This window comes from Eupeodes corollae, chromosome 1, assembly GCF_945859685.1.
Source record: "Eupeodes corollae chromosome 1, idEupCoro1.1, whole genome shotgun sequence".
NCBI lineage: Eukaryota > Metazoa > Arthropoda > Insecta > Diptera > Syrphidae > Eupeodes > Eupeodes corollae.
Genome location: NC_079147.1, coordinates 145,064,512 through 145,083,394, shown reverse-complemented (window position 1 = coordinate 145,083,394; position 18,883 = coordinate 145,064,512). Strand labels below are relative to the sequence as shown.

Sequence of the window (18,883 nt, the reverse complement as noted above, 5' to 3'; positions counted from 1 at the left end):
TCGTTTATAAATCCACGAGGAAGAAGTGTTTTTAAGTGTAATTTTGTTTGTTTTTTTTTTCAGTGTTTTATTTATGTCCTTTTAGCAGGTATAAATAAATAAAAATGGATCAAACAACAACAAAAACAATAATTTAAATGATAAAAGTAAAATATTATATAATTTTACACAAAAAGTGTCACTGAAAAAATAAAATTTAAAAAAAAAAACCCTTTCATAGGGAGTTTTTTTTTGGTACCTAACCCCAACAAAAATAAAAAGGATACTATTTTACTGGCGACAGTAAAACAAATTAAACAAAAAAAAACTATTTTGGATTACACTCTGGGATATCAATAAAAAGCGGATAAATGAATGTCAAAAAGGTAGGATACTATGAATGTTTGTAGTTTATTTAAATACCGACGGAGGTTTGTGTTTTCCTTTTTTTTTTTTAAATATAAATCGTTCACCAAAAAGCCGTCGGTAATATTTTAGGTGTATTTTTTTTAAACATTTATTTATTTATAAATGCAGACAAAGTGTAAAATAATTGACATGTTGTAAAAATATTTCTTGTGTGTTGAGAAGGACTAATTAGTGATGTTGTGAAATTTTGAATCACAAGAAGTTGCCGTTGTGTGATTAAATTAAATAAAATTAAAGAACTTAAATGGATTTTTCTCATTATTTTCCCCATGAAAAAATGGTTTACATTTAAAGTTTTGCCCCACTTAGAGACTTTTTCATTTTGAATACATTTGAAACACTCAAGTATTTGAAAAAATTAATGAAATATAGTAACTACCCTTCAATTACAAAGCCTTAAAAAAAACATCATTCAAAATCGACAGGTGTGCATAACTTCAGGTAAAATTAAATTTTAAGAATTTTCACAATTTCTACCTGAATGTGCTCTTTTTTTTAGAGGGCAATAAAAGCAAACTAACACATTGAGATCCTCTTAATTGCTGTTATACCTTTAATTTGAAAAAAAAGTTTTAGATTGACACTAATTTTGAAGTTTTAAGATACGAAGTTATCTCAGGAAATAGTGTTAAAAATTGTACTTGAACAATATTGTTTACCGTCGCCATTTGATTAAAGTCTTATGTTAAAGAAGACCATAAACCATAAGGTAAATAATGGATTGGTGGAGAATGAGCTGCATTATTTGAGCAAAGGCAGTCGCCAAACAATCTATAAGCAATTTTCCAGGCAGCTCAGGAAAAAGTTAGCTGTTGTTTAAGGACTTCTGCGACCATAGGATTATTGGTCTCCTTGTAACTTAACGTTTCCTAGGACCAGATTCCATAATCTTTTTCGAACTTGGTTATTGGTGTCAATTATTCCAAAAAAACAACTTAGCATTTGGTTGGGAAAATCAGCAAGCTTCTTTCAGAAAGCTTGGGAATGAGTTAGCTGTTGGTTAAGGTCTAATCTAATCATTGACATTCATTGGTTTGAAATAATCTAGAAACTTTAGAAGCTGGTTTTTCAAAACACAATTTGATAAAGCCGCTTTAGCATGTCCTATGCCTTGGTCCTCCTTATCCTTTTCAGGATTAATTTGGAAATTCACCGAAACAAATCACAGAATTTTTTATACGAGTGGTTTTCAATACACAATAAAACAAATATTACTAAATTTTATGGGTCAGGTATTTAGCATTATAATAAAGTTAAAGTTATTTAAGTCACCGTCTCGGCTGGCTCGAAAAATTTCAGCGGAGAGTCTCAATTTTTGACCAATTTGTGCAGCAATTGGGGCCGTGTGTCATCAATAACGTGCCAAATATTTCTTTTAAAGACATTTATCGTCTCTTGATTATCTATGTAAACAAACGACTTCATAAAGCCCATTAAAAGAGTCAAGTGTGTTAAATTGGGCGGTATTGGAGCCCACAACACAGATCACGTGAACGCTTTCAATAAGTTAATTGTTTCGTGCCGTCTTGATAGTCGTTTTGCTTCAATTCTTGCATAAGATGAATTTTATAAGCCGAAAAAATCAAGATCCTTCCCCAGAATCTTCCACAATGTGGATGGGCGCGGATCTAATTGTTGCGCCCGAAATGGATGGACTCATTGGGGTATTTTCCGATACTCTGAGTAACAAAGCAGCAATAGTGCATTCAGTGAGCTTTGAATGGCGTCTCTGAGGATGTGCCGCTGTGAGCCATAGTTGCTCGAATTGCTGACTTTTCTAGGCAATTATGTCAAACGTTGGATGTAGTGTGCCATGCATCGTGCCAACTGGGCCATTATTTTGGCAATAAATTTTCAATATTTAAAAACGTTTTTCAGGAGTAAGTCTTTTCATTTTAAAATGACAAATCAAATTAAGTGACAGCTGTCAAAATGATTGACTCCGGAAAAAGTATTGCCAAATTGAAAAAAGTACGCACATAAGAGCTTAATTTTTAAAGTGGCTTAGGATAAAGATAGTTTCAACAAACGCAATTCCTTTTCGTTCTTATTTTTTAACGGAAATTGATAACTCCTTTTTTTTAAATTAAAAAGCAAACCAAAAATTAAGAACATGCAACACAAAAATAAAAACCCCTTAGAGACGAGATAAAACTTTTAAAAAGTGCAAAAAATGTTTATATACAGATAAAAGAATACGACAACAAAGACACAAAACAAATAAAACTTTACAAAAACAGGACCAAAAAAATAAAGGAACAAAAATGCAGTTCTAAGTTCATATACACTAAAATTGAAAAAAATAAAAATGGAAGCAAACAACACAAAACAAACAGCCAGACATAGTTATAGCTATTGCTGGAGCTTCACAAAAATGGCATAAAATAAAAATAAGAACGTTCGCGATAAAAACCAGAAGCGCACGGCAAACCCATCATCTCTCTAAGAGCCCGAGCACACACACAACCAGTTCCCATGTCTCATCCACATCCCAGACGAGGAACGAGGATATACGTTTCTGTTTTATTTCTTTTGTAAAGAGTTTTTTTTTTGTGATACTGAAACAGATGATGAAAAGTGTTGGAAATGGATTCTACGGTCTGGTCATAAACCTAGTCCTAAAGAGGCTTCATGGCAATGGTATAACGACTGATAAAAGATTAGAATTATTTCCTCATAGTCTGCACTAGAAAAGGGTTCTACGTTCTTAGTTGCCCCTGACGCTCGGGTCATAGCTTCATGCATTCGAGAATAGATTCAAACATTTGTTTTTACCGGAATTGTCAATGTGGATCATTTGAAAACAGGTAGAATTCAAGATGGCCAATACTTTTAGGATTTAATTCCTCGCAATTCGATTATATTACTATCCTTCTAGGATGATATCCACTAACAATGAAGAAGCACTCGCAAATCATCCTAGTTAAAAATCGATTGAGCAAGACTCTTCCAGTATCCGTTCCAAGATAGTTCGTAAGACTGCCAGAGGTCTTGGGTTCAATCCCTCTCTATAGTACTTTCAATTTTTGTCACGGGAACTACCTCTTGGGAGGAATTGACAAATCGTCTAAGTGTAATTGCTCTCATGATTTGTTTAGATTCGGCATATAAGCTGTAAGTCCTCTCCATCCCTGCCTTTACTCCCACACAGAAATGGTTGAGAGTTGCAAAATCTCTGGACCCTTGTTCCCTACAAGCTATTTCGTCACCTGCTTATTTATTTTTTTATTAACTCTATGCTTTTGAAAAATCCCATAGCGCTTTCCTTTGCAAAAAGAACTATTTGATACTCTGCCTCTCTGATCATCGAACTAGTTTCTTCTTAAGGGGCTCTTTTGATTTCCCCTGGAGCTAGTTTCAATTGATAACATTTAATTCTCGATGTTCACGAAATTCTCTTTCTTTTGTCTGATTTTTGATATTGCTCAACAGTACATCTCGGGAAGAAGGGGAAAGCGGAGTCTTCCCTTCAGAAAGTCGCAAACTCCAAAATGAAACTGCTCTTCAGATTATTATTCCATTTCCTTATCGATTATAATGAAAAAAAACTTAACTTTTTTTTTGTAGAACTTATATTTCTCGATTGTGACATTCTTAAAATATTTAAAAAGTTCGTCGAACAAACAACCAACAAAAAAAAACGACAAGAATAAAAAGAACACCCTTGACATGTTGTCACCAGAGAATGTCTTTTATTTTCTTCTGCCATGCCTCTGGTATATTAATATCTATACTCTACATACGTACATACCTATCTATATAAAAAATACCTCTGCTGCCTTGAACATGATACTAATGTTATGGCACTTCGAAGGATTACGCTTCTGATTTGGATTCATGTACAATCACTTACCCCATATGCCGAACGAGCTAACATACCATCGAACAAGAAACATACTAAAAATCCCCATATAAATGTATAGCAGGGAACTTGTCCCCCCAACTCTTAACCTTCTTCCAAATGCCTTAGATTCGATGTTTAACACTCGATTTTCGCACAAAAAGGACACCATACTACACACACACATCATACAAATGAATTACACTAACAACAAGCACAACAAGAACAACAACAACGACAACAAACAGCCAGAAGAAAACATAAAGGAAATTTTCTTCTTCCTGCTCTGAACCGTCCTCAATCTCATTCTCGTCCTCGTTTTCGTCCTGATCCTCGTCTTGGTCCTAGTCCCCGCATATAAGCAACACAGCAGCACTCAATATTAGGTGCATGTTCCAAGGAAAAACTTTTCCAAGCATTTATATTATATTTATAGATGGATGGATATGGTCTACCCTTAAGATTTTATAGCTATATGTAGAACATCCAGCGCACCACCAGAACTCTTCACAGAGTTTCCCCCCTCTTCATCTCTCTTGAATTCTTTATTATTCCACCGAACATACAGAAGTGAGTTTTCAAGAATCAAAGAAGAAGAAGACGACTTACCAAGTCGATGGCTTAAGGGATAGATAGATAGATAGATATGGTGGTGCTGGTGGTGGTAGTTGTGGTATAGAAAAGATGATACCCTGTGTATTTGAGCAGTCATAACCAAACAACGTCACTACAGAATCTTCACTATACACTAAACCAGCATAGTATCATCATCAGGAAGAACGAAAAACCCACCCAGTCATGTCCTCATTATCACACTTCATAATGAAATGCTTTTCTGCTCCTCAAGATTTATTGTTGCAGCGATTTGTGGTTTGAGGTATGGTTTCTCTGTCGAATTGGTCGGAGAATTTATAAGGGTAGGGAGAAGGAGATGGGTGTAAGATGGCATCCCAAGTGGGTACACATTCTCTGAAGGATACAAACAACAAGAGACACTCTTCTACTTCTACTTCTTGTTCTTCTTCTTGTTCATCATCTTGAAGCTTTTGTAGGATACATGATGATGTGCACACACAACAAACAAGATAAGCAGGCGACATGGTGCTTCTAGATGATGTTCCTATCTATCTATTGGTAGGTACATATAGCTGAGGGATGAGAGTCCTTGTTGGGCTCCTTTAACTGATCATGATGATGATGATGATGCTGCGAGGAGGTGGTGTATAATACCTAAGACCGACGTTGACGATGTCGACGAAGACGTACAATGACTTTAGTCTTTTGTTCTGACAACAAGTTATTAGCATGTTTTTAACGTACCTCTACCTATAGTTTCTATGTTGTGTACATATATTTTTATACGGTGAGGCTTTTAGAAAAATTATATCATTTTTTTTTTTTTTTTTTGAGAAGGAGGGGTGTTGGGCTTGAGCTTGGGATGTTCTTGTTGTTTGTCAACTCTTCTTCTCAACTCAACTTAAGCGGCATATTAAGGCTAAGATCAGAGGAGGCATATTCTTCTACCAACATAACACAAAGACAAATAATGAAAAACGAGATGAGAAGCTGATGGATGTTTTTTTTTTTTGAAAAGAAAATGAATGAATGAATTTATGACGCAGACGACGCGGAATGTATATGTTTGAAGAATTTCACATAAGATGCACAACATCTTGAGATAAGATGTGAAAAGAGAGAAAATGTAAAAAAAAACGTCTTAGGGAACTTACCTTTTTATATTCCATGTTTGTTTTATTGTTTTGCTGGTGATTTGTTTGTTTGCTTGTGTGCTTGTTTGTTTGCTTGTGTGCTTGTTTGTTTGTTTTAAGGATTTCTTTTCCCAATTAATTATACAAAATGATGTTAAAGTTTTCAAAAGTGCTGAAAAATGACAAGAAACTTCAAAACTTAGGAGCCTACATTGATAGCTTAACCAGAATCAAGCGTTCGATGGTGACGATTTTGACAAATCAAATAAACACAACAGATGCAATCTAAAATGTTACCTCAGGACCTGTCACCGCTTCACATCGTAAATATCGTAGGCCCGACCGCAACACCCTATTCGGGCTATTTAAAATGACTCTTTGACAACTTGTCACTCTTGCATATAATAAATCAATAATAAACCAAAACAGAGACACACGTTTTTTCTGTTAAGAACTTGAAGTGCAATTTTAACGAAACAGAACTTTTATTCTGTCATGCTCACTTTATTTTCAGCGCTCAAGGTTTGAAGCTACATAGTCTGTAGTCAGTTTGATCAGAATCTCAAAACTATTCACAATGTTTATGGAAGCAAAGCTCTTTTAGTCTGTTTCGAATAAATGTGGTACATGGGTCAAAAATGTTGGTTGTTATTTGCTCTTCTGATATCAATTTTTGTTAACTAATTCGTCCGTAGCAAACGCCACTTTCGCAGTGTCTTCAAGAATTGAGCATCGCTCAGACCACAAAATGGCGTATTTTGGGTAAAGAGCTTGGTTAACACCAATACAAGATCAAGCTGACTCCAGACTTGAAGCCGATGGGCCATTTGAAGAGAGGTACATTTTCCAATGGAGCTCTGAAAAAAAATCGCCAAGTTGATGAATTTCATCCCTAAATCATCTTCAATTACGAAGCGCAATGGATTCGTCAACAAGCTAAAGCGTTATTGGCCATTTGAAAATCCACATTTGCTTCATGAATCACTACTTCATCTGAGAGAAATAACTGGTGCATTTTGTATGCTGGCGGCGTTATTGGCCAACATTTTTCGGTCGAAAATAACAATCATCTCGTTACTTTTAATGGTTAAAGTTATCGCGCAATGGAAACCGATTATTGTTTTAACGAATAGGAAGACAAGGACTTGGACGATAAGTTAAAAAATTATTAGGATCATGCCATAAACCACACCAGCATACTTTATAAATAAATACATTGGGTGGCGCAACAGTCCATGAAAACCAGGGCCTAGTGACTTACAACTCTCAACCATTCCTGTGTGCGAGTAATGTTGTCAGGAATGGAGGGGACCTACAGTTTATATGCCGATTCTGAACGGCTAATTTGAGAGAGCACTTTTTCATGACAAGAGTTACTCTTGGAGAATTTGTCAATTCCTCGCAAGAGGCACTACCCGTGAAAAGACTTTAGATGGCATAGGCAGGGATCGAACCCAAGACCTCTGGCATAACAGTCCAACGCACTAACCATCATGCCACGGGTACTACCTTACCATCGATTTATTGAAGAGTAAAGTCGATGAACCTTTTATCTCAGGACATGGGTCAGTCGGTTGGCCGCCTCTTTCGTATGATTTTTTTTCTTTAGGCTACGTTAAGTCATTGGTTTATGCCACCAAGCCGACGATATTGGAAGACTTCAAAGCAACATTGAACATGAAACAGCTGTCATTAAGGACGAAATTTAACCGAGTCATGTTCTTGGTAAACATGAATGTTTTGATTGTACTTCAAGTCGAAAATGAAGTTTTGAATGTCTAAAGTTGTTTGCGTTTCAGTTGAAGAAAAAATGGTCTATTTAAATCCTTTATTTCATCATGTTTTGGTGATCTTAACGAAATTATAAAATTCTCGACCTTAGATCAATAAGATCCCAGATATCTCATATCGAGTCTATAATAAAATAATAATCATATATAAAATTTCGAATGTCAAAAGTCGTCATACATAAGTTCGTAGGTATAATTAACTCATTTTTTACCCATGAAGTTAACTACCTAATTCTCCTTCTTCAAAGGAATGTTAAGGTCAGTAAAAGGTTAATACCCTAAGCTAATGGCCAACCAAGTAACCGACCATCCGACCCCACGCACGAATGTCAACTTGACTCACATAAGAAAATCTCATCAATTAGTCAGGCAAAGAAAAAGAAAGAAGAAAACAAAAACGATATCCCCAAAAAAGAAAAAGAAAAAAATCATCACCTAATCAACCAAACCGAACCCTACCTACCTATCTACCCACACAAGTCCAATTTTCTTTGTCAAATAATACATCTTAAGAGGATTTGAAATCATTTCCCATTTATGATGTCAACTGAAAAGCCTCCTTCCCAAGAAAAAAAAAAAAAAAATCACCCCTAATCTGTTCTTCTTCTTTTTCCTAAGTCCTTTTTATTTTGTTTTTGTTGAATAAAAGAAATACAATACGCTCACTGACTTGGCAAGAAACAAAAAATAAATTGAGCAATGAATGGGTGGAGTGGAGTAGAAGTATAGGAAGGGGACAAGAAAATAAAACAGAAAAATCATCAGCATTTTAGCACATATCCTTAACCCCCAACCCCCTCCAACCGAAACCCTCCTTTTTTATATGGTATGGGAGTTGTTTGCCAATTCCTATCCTGGCAGGATTTTTAGTCAAAGTTATTTTTCCTTTCATTCTTTTTTCCTTATCACCTCTCCGTTGCTGCCGCGACGTCCTGACTGTCCTGCCCGCCCATGGCTGTCTTACCACATTCCTTTTATACTCGTAGTAGCAGTAACTCTATCAATTCAAAACCAAGTCAAATGTGGGATAAAAAGAACTAGAGTCGATTTTCATTTCCACTTGGCTGCTCTTTTGGGCTCTTATTTCCTTTTGTGTCCTTGGATGTGCTTGTGATTGTGATTGTGCTTCCCGCCGCGCTACTTTGCTACCAATGGCATTCTCATTTTCTAGTGTCGTGTCGTTGTTGTTGTCGTTGCCGTCATCGTCATCGTTGTCGGGTGTCTTTTTCTTCTTGCCGAAGCAAAGCGCCCAACCAGGCGGCTGCTGTGGCAGCAGGGGTCATCGCAGTCATAATGGTAAAATACGAAAATCTTTTCCAATGCCAAACCGAGAACAAGAGAGAAGGCTGGAGCTCGAGTTCTTGAGATATATTTCTTTTTTTTTTTGTATGTATGTACGTCGGTAATATGGTGTTTCTCCCTTCTTCCCGACACTTCCCACGGGGAAACCGTAACGATTTCGTCCTTTTTTTCGTTTTGTTTTTGTTCGGTCGTTGATGTTATTCCCTTCCCTTGCTTTCACTTCCCTTTACTTGTGTTAGCACACCCAAAATGAAATACAAAAATTCATGAATTCATACTTCATTCTTCGCCCTCTTGTGCTTCGCTGCTGCTGGCTCCTTCCTTGCTTACATATATTTCTTATTCTGAAAGTCTATGGAAGATGTCAATTATTGGAAACGGGAGTCGCTTTCGTTTATCCCTCCTTGTTTTTTTTTCTTTTTTTTTTTTGTTGTATGTATTTTATTTATTGCCTACATTTGGGTGGTAAGCTTGCCATAGCAATAAAGACTTCTGTATAACAAGACTGTGGATTGGATTTTGGAAAAGGAAATTCGCAAAAAAAGGAAAAGTGTGTTTTCTTGTGGCTGGTTTATTAAAGCGGGAAGGATAAGAGGACGGTGGAGACTTCTTATATGTTTACGTATTTTTATCTAAAAAGTCTATATAGGCCACATCAGAGAGCACTTGGATGGAAAGATAATAAAGGATATTCCTACATCTCTACCTACGTTCCTATATAAGGTATAATAAAACTGTATTTCAATACGGGCATGTTTCCTTGTTGTATCCTGACACCCTTATTCTTGTTTCTGTTTTGGGCATATGTATATGTAACCATTTACGTATAACATAGACGTAGTGAGTGATTTTAATTACAGTGACACAAGCCTTCAAATTGCTTGTTTTTCTTTTATTTTTGCTTAGTAAAGGACGAACAATGGTGTTCGACATGCGAATATGGCTTAAGGGTTTATTTTACGGCTTATTAACTATGGAGATTTTTGGTATAAATCGAAACGACTAGTGTGGGTATAGACGTATTCCATAGACAATATTGTTGACTTTGGTGCTTTTTTTCGTGCTTACCATACATTTTTACTAATATTCTAAAAATAAAAGTCAGCTTGTTTGTTTGTTTGTTTGTTTGTAAGTCCTTCACGTTGCAATGAAACAATATTCTCGCGATATTTTTTGTGTGGAGATAGCTACGAATCTGTAAAGGGTTTTAAGCTTCTTTTTACCGCTGAAAAATATCTCATTCACAGCTCATTCCACTAGATCCGCCGGTAACACTTATAATGAGATATATTCTTTTTTAAAACACTTATTAGTAGCATATCATTAGGTGCTGACTTTTTTAAGACCTTTTATCGTTGCCTATCATAAAGCGTTTTTTAAACAAACATTACTAAAAATAGCAGATGGGTGGTTATAAGCCGATGGCAAGGGCTATGTGACACTAACATAAGACAGCGCAAGGACTGACACTAAAAGTAGCGGGCGAGAACCGAGAATAGCCTTGCCTCTGCTCGTAGCTCGCAATGTATCCATTAGTTCTCATTCATTCCTGGCATTACAAATTTACAACACAGGAATAGTTAAGAATTGCAAGAAGTGCTGCCTCTTAGTACTCGAAGATCTTAAGCTTCTAATTCTTCTTGGCTTATGGTCCCGGCTCATCGAGCATGCTTATTTAATAACATATCTTATGCACCCAAGGTTCAATGTATACATTCCACATTAGATCCTTAAGCTCATTACTTCCTAAAAAAACTTGATTACTTAATCCTTAGTCATCTATTACAACACCCCCCCCCCCCCACACTCCATATTTACTTATCATGGTTTTGATCGTCTGCAGAAGGTGTAGAAGATGTAGAATGTGTTGTTGTGAAATATTGACAAAACTGGGGCACTTGGACCCGAACACGTATACATGTTAGAGTGCAACTTACCTACGTTCAACAACCTGCTCAAAAATCCACTATCGTTGGAAGCTGTTGTTTCAGAAGTCGTTTCGTGGAAATTGTCCCACATATTTCCAACAAATCAAGCCATAGCTCAACTATACCAATTTTTTCTTTGAATCAATTTTTCTTGCACTACCAATATATCACTGCGAAAGGTTTTCAACAAGAAAAAATAAGGAAAACTCTTGTTATGCAACTCCTTCCGTTGCGCCAAGCCCTTAACATTGTGCCTTTTTGCTCACATCACAACATTTTACAACACAAACCTCCAAACCATCTATAGAAACAACTTGGTATCGTCATCAACGTTTTTCCACGGTTCGACATTGCGGGGCTGGAGTTGCTGGTATTTCTGCTCCTTCTTCAGCTTCTGCTGGTGTTGTGGTCCTTTTAATTCAAACTTCACTCTACTTGTTTCCTGCAATTTCCTTCACCCCATTATTTCAAAATCAATGGGTGTGTTTTGTGTGTGGGTGCGTTTAGGGTTGGGATTGAAGTTGGGGATGTGGGGGTTTGTGTGTGTTGTATAAAGTCTTCCCTTATACCAGTGTTTGAGTTGGCTCTGGTGTTTTTTTTGTGTTTTGTTTGTTTACCTCACTGCGCTGCTACTCCCGCATTCAATCATCTTTCGCTTCGTTTCCCTTATCACTGCTACTGCACTACGTAAACCATCACAGCATAGCTCTTTTCACTTTTGGTCTGAGGACTTCTACTTCCACCACCCTTAACTACGTCGTCGTTGCTTGTCATCGTCGTCGTCACTTCCCTTGAGAGTTCCTCTTCTCTGTACACTCCAGAGCAAACGTGCAACGGTTTCATGGAATTTTTGTATCCTTGTTTGGTATTTTTTTTTGTTGCCATTTTCAATGCAAACACCGGAAGTTGATGGCGTATAGAAATTTTCCATCGCCTCACTTCTCTTGACACAATTTTTCTTCCTCATCTCAGACCGTTCGAAGGGAGGGTTAAAGCAAAAAAATAACATAACTTTTTTCGTAGAGCCACCCTTTTTGGTCTTCCCGTTCCTGTTACTTTTTCACACATTCATTTAACCAGAACCGTTTTAGCTCCCCTTAGATACCTTCGTCGTCGTTGTCGTCGTCGTCTTTGCTAACCTTCCTTGCATCACCCCCCTCCAATACTTGGAAGCAGAAGAACATACATAATATCATGATAAACTTATTTGAAGCATCATCCCCCTATAGAGTACTTTATGGCGGTGACGATGGTTGTGTGGCAAATTTGGTGGCGGTGGTTGTTTCGTGGGCGAGATGAGGTAAAAAGGGGTTAAGCAGGGTATGGAATCGGAGAGTTTTGCTTGCTACTACTGCTTCTCTGTGTATATTGTCGAAGTTAGTTTAAGTTTTCTTGTGGCAGAATATATGTCGGTAGAGTAGGGTAAAAAAAAGAAATGCTTTTATACTACAACCCCCATATGTTAAACCTTACCCTTATAGCAATTCCCATTTTATATGTGTGTATACTTTAGGGCTTTAGCGCATCTCGCTTGAGTTTTAAGGATGATGGCATGAGGATTTTCTTTTTACTGTTTGTACATATTATGTTGTTGCTTTATTACACACACCCCGCCCTTCCCGTTTTCTACAGTTCATGTCCCTATGGTTTTGTGGGGGTATTTAAGAGATTTGATTTAGGGAAAGGGTTCAAGATATTTAAGATTTATCAAAAAAAAAAAAAATAAGGATAAGGATAAGGATAAGAGAAAGAAATGAAATGAGAAAGGTAAGCTGTGGAGTTGTGTTTTTTGGGAGAATCGAATCATGTGTATAATGTTACTTATTTATTGAGTGTTCGACTTAATTGGGGTTGAGGTGAAGAATGAAAAAGATTGTTGGAAAATTGTGTTTGAATGAAAAAAAAGTATACGGGAAGTGGTGTATACATATTTCTAAGGGTAAAAACTGTCATACGTGGGTTTGAAGTCAATAAAAAGACGTTGGGTATCGCTTTGAAGTTCTTAAGTTGTTTCTAAGTCCTGCTGTAATGGAAATATTAGGTCAATAGTGTACTATCCTGATCTGAAGCCAGGAAGGTCAGAATTCTGAACTTGACAGAATTGTGTCCTATATATCAAGTATAAGATTCTTTCTATCGTATTATGTGAACATTTGAAGCCGTCCATATCAATGAAAAATACACCATCGACCAAATATTCTCATTACGGTAGGCCTTGAAAATGAGTTTGTCGAACATTGCCATTGAAGATCCGAGGAGAATTGGTATGAATCTAAAAACAAAAAGTTACAGGTACTATGATCAGCAAATTAGGCAAATGGAATAGAAGTCTTAGATAGGAGATCATAAATAAAAATGATAAAGAGTATCGGAGACAGAATAGAGCCTTGTGGTACACCAGGATTTATATTGTATTTCCAACGAAGGAGGGATTTATTTAAACGGAATGCACATTTTTGATAAGAGAGTCCGAAGCCATACTCTAGCAATTGGTCTTGAAATATCAAGGGCAATGAGCTTAATTCCTTTAGTAAAATAAACCGGGAGATCACCAGCTGACCTATTGCTACGAAAGCCATAATTTTGTCTTTAAACTTCGACTTAGTTAGAGGAAAAATTTAACGCATTGTTTTTATGAGCTTTGCAGAACTCCTCTTCAGATCAATACAGGGCCAGCGGATTTATGTTTGTTAAGATCATTTAAGACTCTGGCTACTGTACGTGTGCAAATAAAGATTGGCGGTGTCGTAACACTCTCTGGCACCGTTAAATTGGCGGCAAACTTTCTAGCGAAGAGACTTACTCTCTATAAAGAGCTAACAAATGAAGTGTTATTGACAACAAGCGTAGAAACCGTGAAAATGTGTCATGTTTTTTTTTTTTTTAAATGACCAACAATTTTAACTGCCTTTGAAACAATTGTTCATACATTTAGTTCGCAGGGTTTCATGTCCTTATTAAACTTTTTCAGGTTTTTCTTATTTGGATTGGCTTTAAAACACCGAAAACCTAGATCCTTACTTTTAAAACCTCTTTGAAGCTTCCATACAACACAGAAGTCTGATGTGCCTAAAGGAGACAGAACACTGACATCGTGATTATTATGGTCAGAAGTAAGGAACAAGTCAAAAGTTCGGTTGGGCTCGTTGAAAAGATGAGCCAAAATTCCCGCTTACAATCCTTCAGGTGATGTCTGACCCAAATGAAGAAGACGTTAAGTTGATCGTCATTCTACAGAACGTGAAAGTGTTTCGGTGACAACACTTTCTCTTTCCTTATTTCGAAAACCTTCACGAAACAAAAAATCAGCAGTATTAAGTCAATACTTGAAAGTATTCCAAACTGCACACTTTTCTAAAATTGATTCTGATTTTAGTGGAGAAGTTAAGGAAAGTTAATTATTGTCGCTCTGCCATATTCTTAAGCCGTTCTAATCCAACATAAATTTATTGTTGGTCCCAAGTTCCCAGCAGCTTACAAGACCCTCAATTCGCAACGAGTTTATGTTTATCATTGTGCCATTTAATTTATTAACCTACAGCTTCATGGACTTTCTGTATATTTTAGACAAATAAGGACAATCTCCTGAGAATGTTCTGATGCGATGTTTTTCCTTCCAGTTTCTGATTCCGAATCCCCCTAACATTCTACTACTTAACCAATTACTTTCACATTCTTCAACATCTCTAAGCATATCATTATCAATCTTCCTTCAAAACCGATTCCCCTGCGTAAAATAACATCACAGTTAGCTCAACCAGCTCTCAATTCCATTCCAATCGAAATGATATGTAAACTCATGCGTAAGAGAGAAGTTTAACAAACAATAATAATATAATATTGTTTATGCATCTATAAAAGCATAGAATGCCTCTTGGGATAATTCTTCGAATAGCATAGTTTAATCAAAATTACCACACAATCATACAGACACTCACACTGATTCATTGGCATGACCCTATTCCAATGTTTTATGTGATATATGCGTCTAACGTAAATGTGTGAATTTAACTTATACCCAAAGTTCAGATGTTAGAACCAAACTAAATACAATAATTAACTTTGTAAATCATGATGACAGTAGTTTGGGGTTGTGTGCGCTCTGAGAATATCCTTGCAGGACGAATTATCTACGCACGAATTTCTACTCATCATTATACTTACTTCGACGACGAAGAGGACGATGATTATGATGATGATGACTACAACAACACGTTCGAACATACGAAAGTAGCTCCCTCAATCCTTCAACCACCCCATCTCCTTCTTCAACCTTCAGGACCTTAAAATTTGCATTGGAAATTAATTTCATATGCGTAATGCGAGTGTTTACAAATTGAATAACATCACCATCATAAGCAGCCCAAATACAACCGACGATGACGGAGACGACATTTTAAAGGTGCATGCCACTTATGACTCACATTATATACCTCTACTCTACATCGAGCAATTCATCCTCTCCCACAGCAGCAGGATCAATTGACAGAAGGACGTGTACCGATGTACATAACTTATAGTTATAAGAGATTTTGTAGTGTATATTTTAAGGATACACTGCAATTTTGTCGTGTGAATGAGTGTTTCCTTAAGACGTGCATCTTTGAATTGAATTATCTGTGTGTAGATATACCACACCCCTCCCGCCTCCTCTCTGAAAATGAGGCAGATATGCTTACTTATTATTGACAACAGAGGATGTAGAAAGATCCTTCTTCTTCGAGTCTCCTCGGAGAATGTGCTGTGTGATTATATAGCAGCCAACATTATACGGCAGATTGCCATCGTTATCTTTGCACAGAAGTCCACGATACGATACGTTAGAGAAGGATAGAGCATGGATTTGACATTTAAGATTCAATCAGTGATGCCAAATTTTAGAAATTTTAATTGTTTTGAAATGTTTTCATTTATATTTTAAACAATTCGAATGTTGCAAAAAAAAAGATTCACAAATAACTTAAGTTTTTTGACAACAATTTGTTAAACGTCAGAAATTTTAAATGCAAAACAATTGTCAAATATTAAATTACCTGTCAGTTAAATAAGTGATGCCAATATAAAACAAAACTTAACCCAAAAATTATAGGCTAGCCTTTATTTGACATTCCTAATGAAAATCTTGGTCAGCAATGAGAAATTGTCAAAGAAACGATCTGCAGTAGCCGGCTTTTATATTTGAAAGTTCATACAATTAAACATGATCCGAGTTCATTTAAAATTTAAAAAAAAGTATATAAAGCACTATCTGCGCTCCGCGATTTTCTCACATGCTTTATTTTAGAACAAATGCTGTCGCTGACTTTTTTTTAGAACTTTGAAATTTCTATCATACATTATTTAAGCAAACCTTAATAGCAGACCCAATGGAAACCCGGACGTGGAAAAATTCCGCGGTTTGTAAACATTCTTTTAAAGTGTTCCGCTCGGAATATTTCTTAGCTTGATGTTATATAGACTTTTATATTCCTCAATAAGTAGGCTATCTAACATTGAAATGTTTTTTTAAATCAATGCAGTAGTTCCTGAGATAATCGCGTTCAAACAAACAAACAAGCAAACAAACAAACAAGCAAACAAACAAACAAACAAACAAGCAAACAAACTCTTAAACTTTTTTGTACTAGTATAAATAAATAAATAGTAATTAAAATAGATATGTTAAGGAAGTATCATGAATATTTACTTTTTTGTCCTGTTTTCTATTTTTAAATGAATTCTGTTTTACGTATGAAGTTATATACGATCATAAACGTCATTAACTCTAAGACCTTGGAAATATTCAAACCTATCTTCGTTTGACAGGAAGCGCAGTAGTAAAAACAGTCAAGAGTCAACTCTGCATTGAATACAAAGAGACAGTTAAGTAGGAAGCATGCTAATTGAATTGTGGTCCTTTTCTTTACTTGTCAATTTTTTTTCCAAAACAATGACAGTTGGGAGTTCTTATGTCAAATTGATACGGTTTTTTTTCTGCTCAATTGGCAACACTGCTATGCTTAATTCCCTTCGAAGTCGATGACAACGACAACGATAACATACAGCGAGACGTAGGCAAAATTAATTTAATACGTTGTGTATACATGAAGTAAGCATAAGCATATGTAAGCATACCTTTTGACTATATGAAGAGGATGTTGATCCAATTAAATTCTGTTTATTAGTAGGGAAATTAATTGGGCTTCCTGTGACTGCTGCTGGATTTGGTCGTGTTCGTGTATCCTTGCGAATTCACCTTGTATATAGGCCCTAACTTAAATTAAAGTAGGGGGTTTGGAGAATATATGGAATCCTTATGGAATGCTTTGCTGAGACTGCTTACACAGTATCACTTGGAATATGTATCTCGAATTGCATATGATTGCATTATGTTATAGTGGAGCTGAATCTTCATCAAAACCTCCTCCCTCTTTGTAAAAACCTTTAGTCTAACCCCTTAGTCTGCACCTTTCCCGTTCCCGACCATCATCATCATAATCATCATCGGTTGGAAAACGAAGGTGTTGGAATCTTTGTAGGAGCTAAATCGTTTACAATTAAGATTGTTGTTGCTTTGGTTATGGTATCTGTGTGAAATGCGGCTACTTTTCCTCTTGGCCGGAATAGCTATATAGATTCTTTGAACTAATTACAGGTGTCTGCCACAACTAAAACAATTGGACAAGAATTGAGATGAAGAGGTCAGATGCTAGCTATGAATATGGTCAGAGAGCATCAATAGTTTGTGTATATTATTATGGGTTCCTTGTTTAGACTTCAAAGATGTCTAAAATATCTATATATACATATAGGTGCATGCATATATTGATGACACATAATTAATTTGGATTTGTTGTGATACAACATTGCTTAGGATAATGAAAGATAAGCCTTTAGGATTTGTTAGTTCTTGTTATAAACTTTGCATACCTTTACCAATATGTACATTCATACATACTTCTGGATATAATATTTGTCTTAATTTAATAATTTATAGATAAAGTATGATATGGAATTTAATTTATATCACTTAAATATTAGAAGCTGTTAAATAATTACATACTTCTATGATATATCCTTTTATTATTTACAAGATTCTTAGGTGTTAATCATAATTTTATTTTTGTTTTTTTTTTTCAGGGTCCTCCTCCACAGGGGCCACTCAAATTCACAATTGTGGATACATTGGAAAGGATAAAGGAGGAGTTTAATTTTTTACAAGCACAATATCACACGTGAGTAAAAATTATTATTATTGACAAATTAGCGTTATTAAAAATTATGTTTTAAGTAACAGTTAATAATTAAAAGAATGTTTTTTTTATACATTACCAACCTTTTCGAAATATATCCATCTATCTGAGATTTTATTTATTTTTTCCCGGGCGCCACTTAATTTTCGTTTGTTTTTGTTTTATTTATTTCATTTATTTATTTATTTCATCAAACGGGTAAATAATAATTGTCTTTTAAATAAGTAAATTATTAAAGAAATCCATTTGATTGACAGACTTGTAAAAGAATGCAATCTTTTAGGAATGAAATCTTTTATGACTTCAATTCAAAGATTGCATTCAATGAATTCCCCTTATTGTTACTTACTTACTTACTTAGGTCGTCAGACCTTTTAAGTCCGCGCCATGGTGAGATGTGTTTCAGCTCCCTCCAACTCTTGCATAGTGACGCTGATTCCGCCTCGGCGCCATGTGCTTCTCGGTCGTCCAGCTCTTCTTGTGTGAGCGGGTTCCAATGCATTGCTTGGTCTGCAAAGGAGTCGTTACTTTTTCGAAGCGTATGTCCAATCCATTGCAACTTACGTTTTCGTATTATAGATTCTATAGGTTCCTGACCTGTCCTTCTATGAAGGACCTCATTTGAAATACGGTTTGGCGAGAAAATTCTTAGGATGTTACGAAGACATCTATT

The 18,883-nt window shown here is 35.9% G+C and overlaps 1 protein-coding gene across 5 annotated transcripts in view; it reads left to right on the top strand.

The window, feature by feature from the left end:
- The window catches only part of LOC129938591 (protein groucho), a 307,911-nt gene that overhangs the window by 209,138 nt on the left and 79,890 nt on the right, over positions 1-18,883 (top strand). For 4 of the 5 annotated variants that reach the window (XM_056046249.1, XM_056046246.1, XM_056046250.1 and 1 more), the window contains exon 2: positions 18,098-18,192. In XM_056046249.1, coding sequence (XP_055902224.1) covers positions 18,098-18,192 — 95 coding nt within the window. Of the gene's footprint in view, positions 1-63; positions 366-18,097; positions 18,193-18,883 lie in introns of all 5 variants that reach the window. The other variant, XM_056046247.1, reaches the window with a different exon arrangement.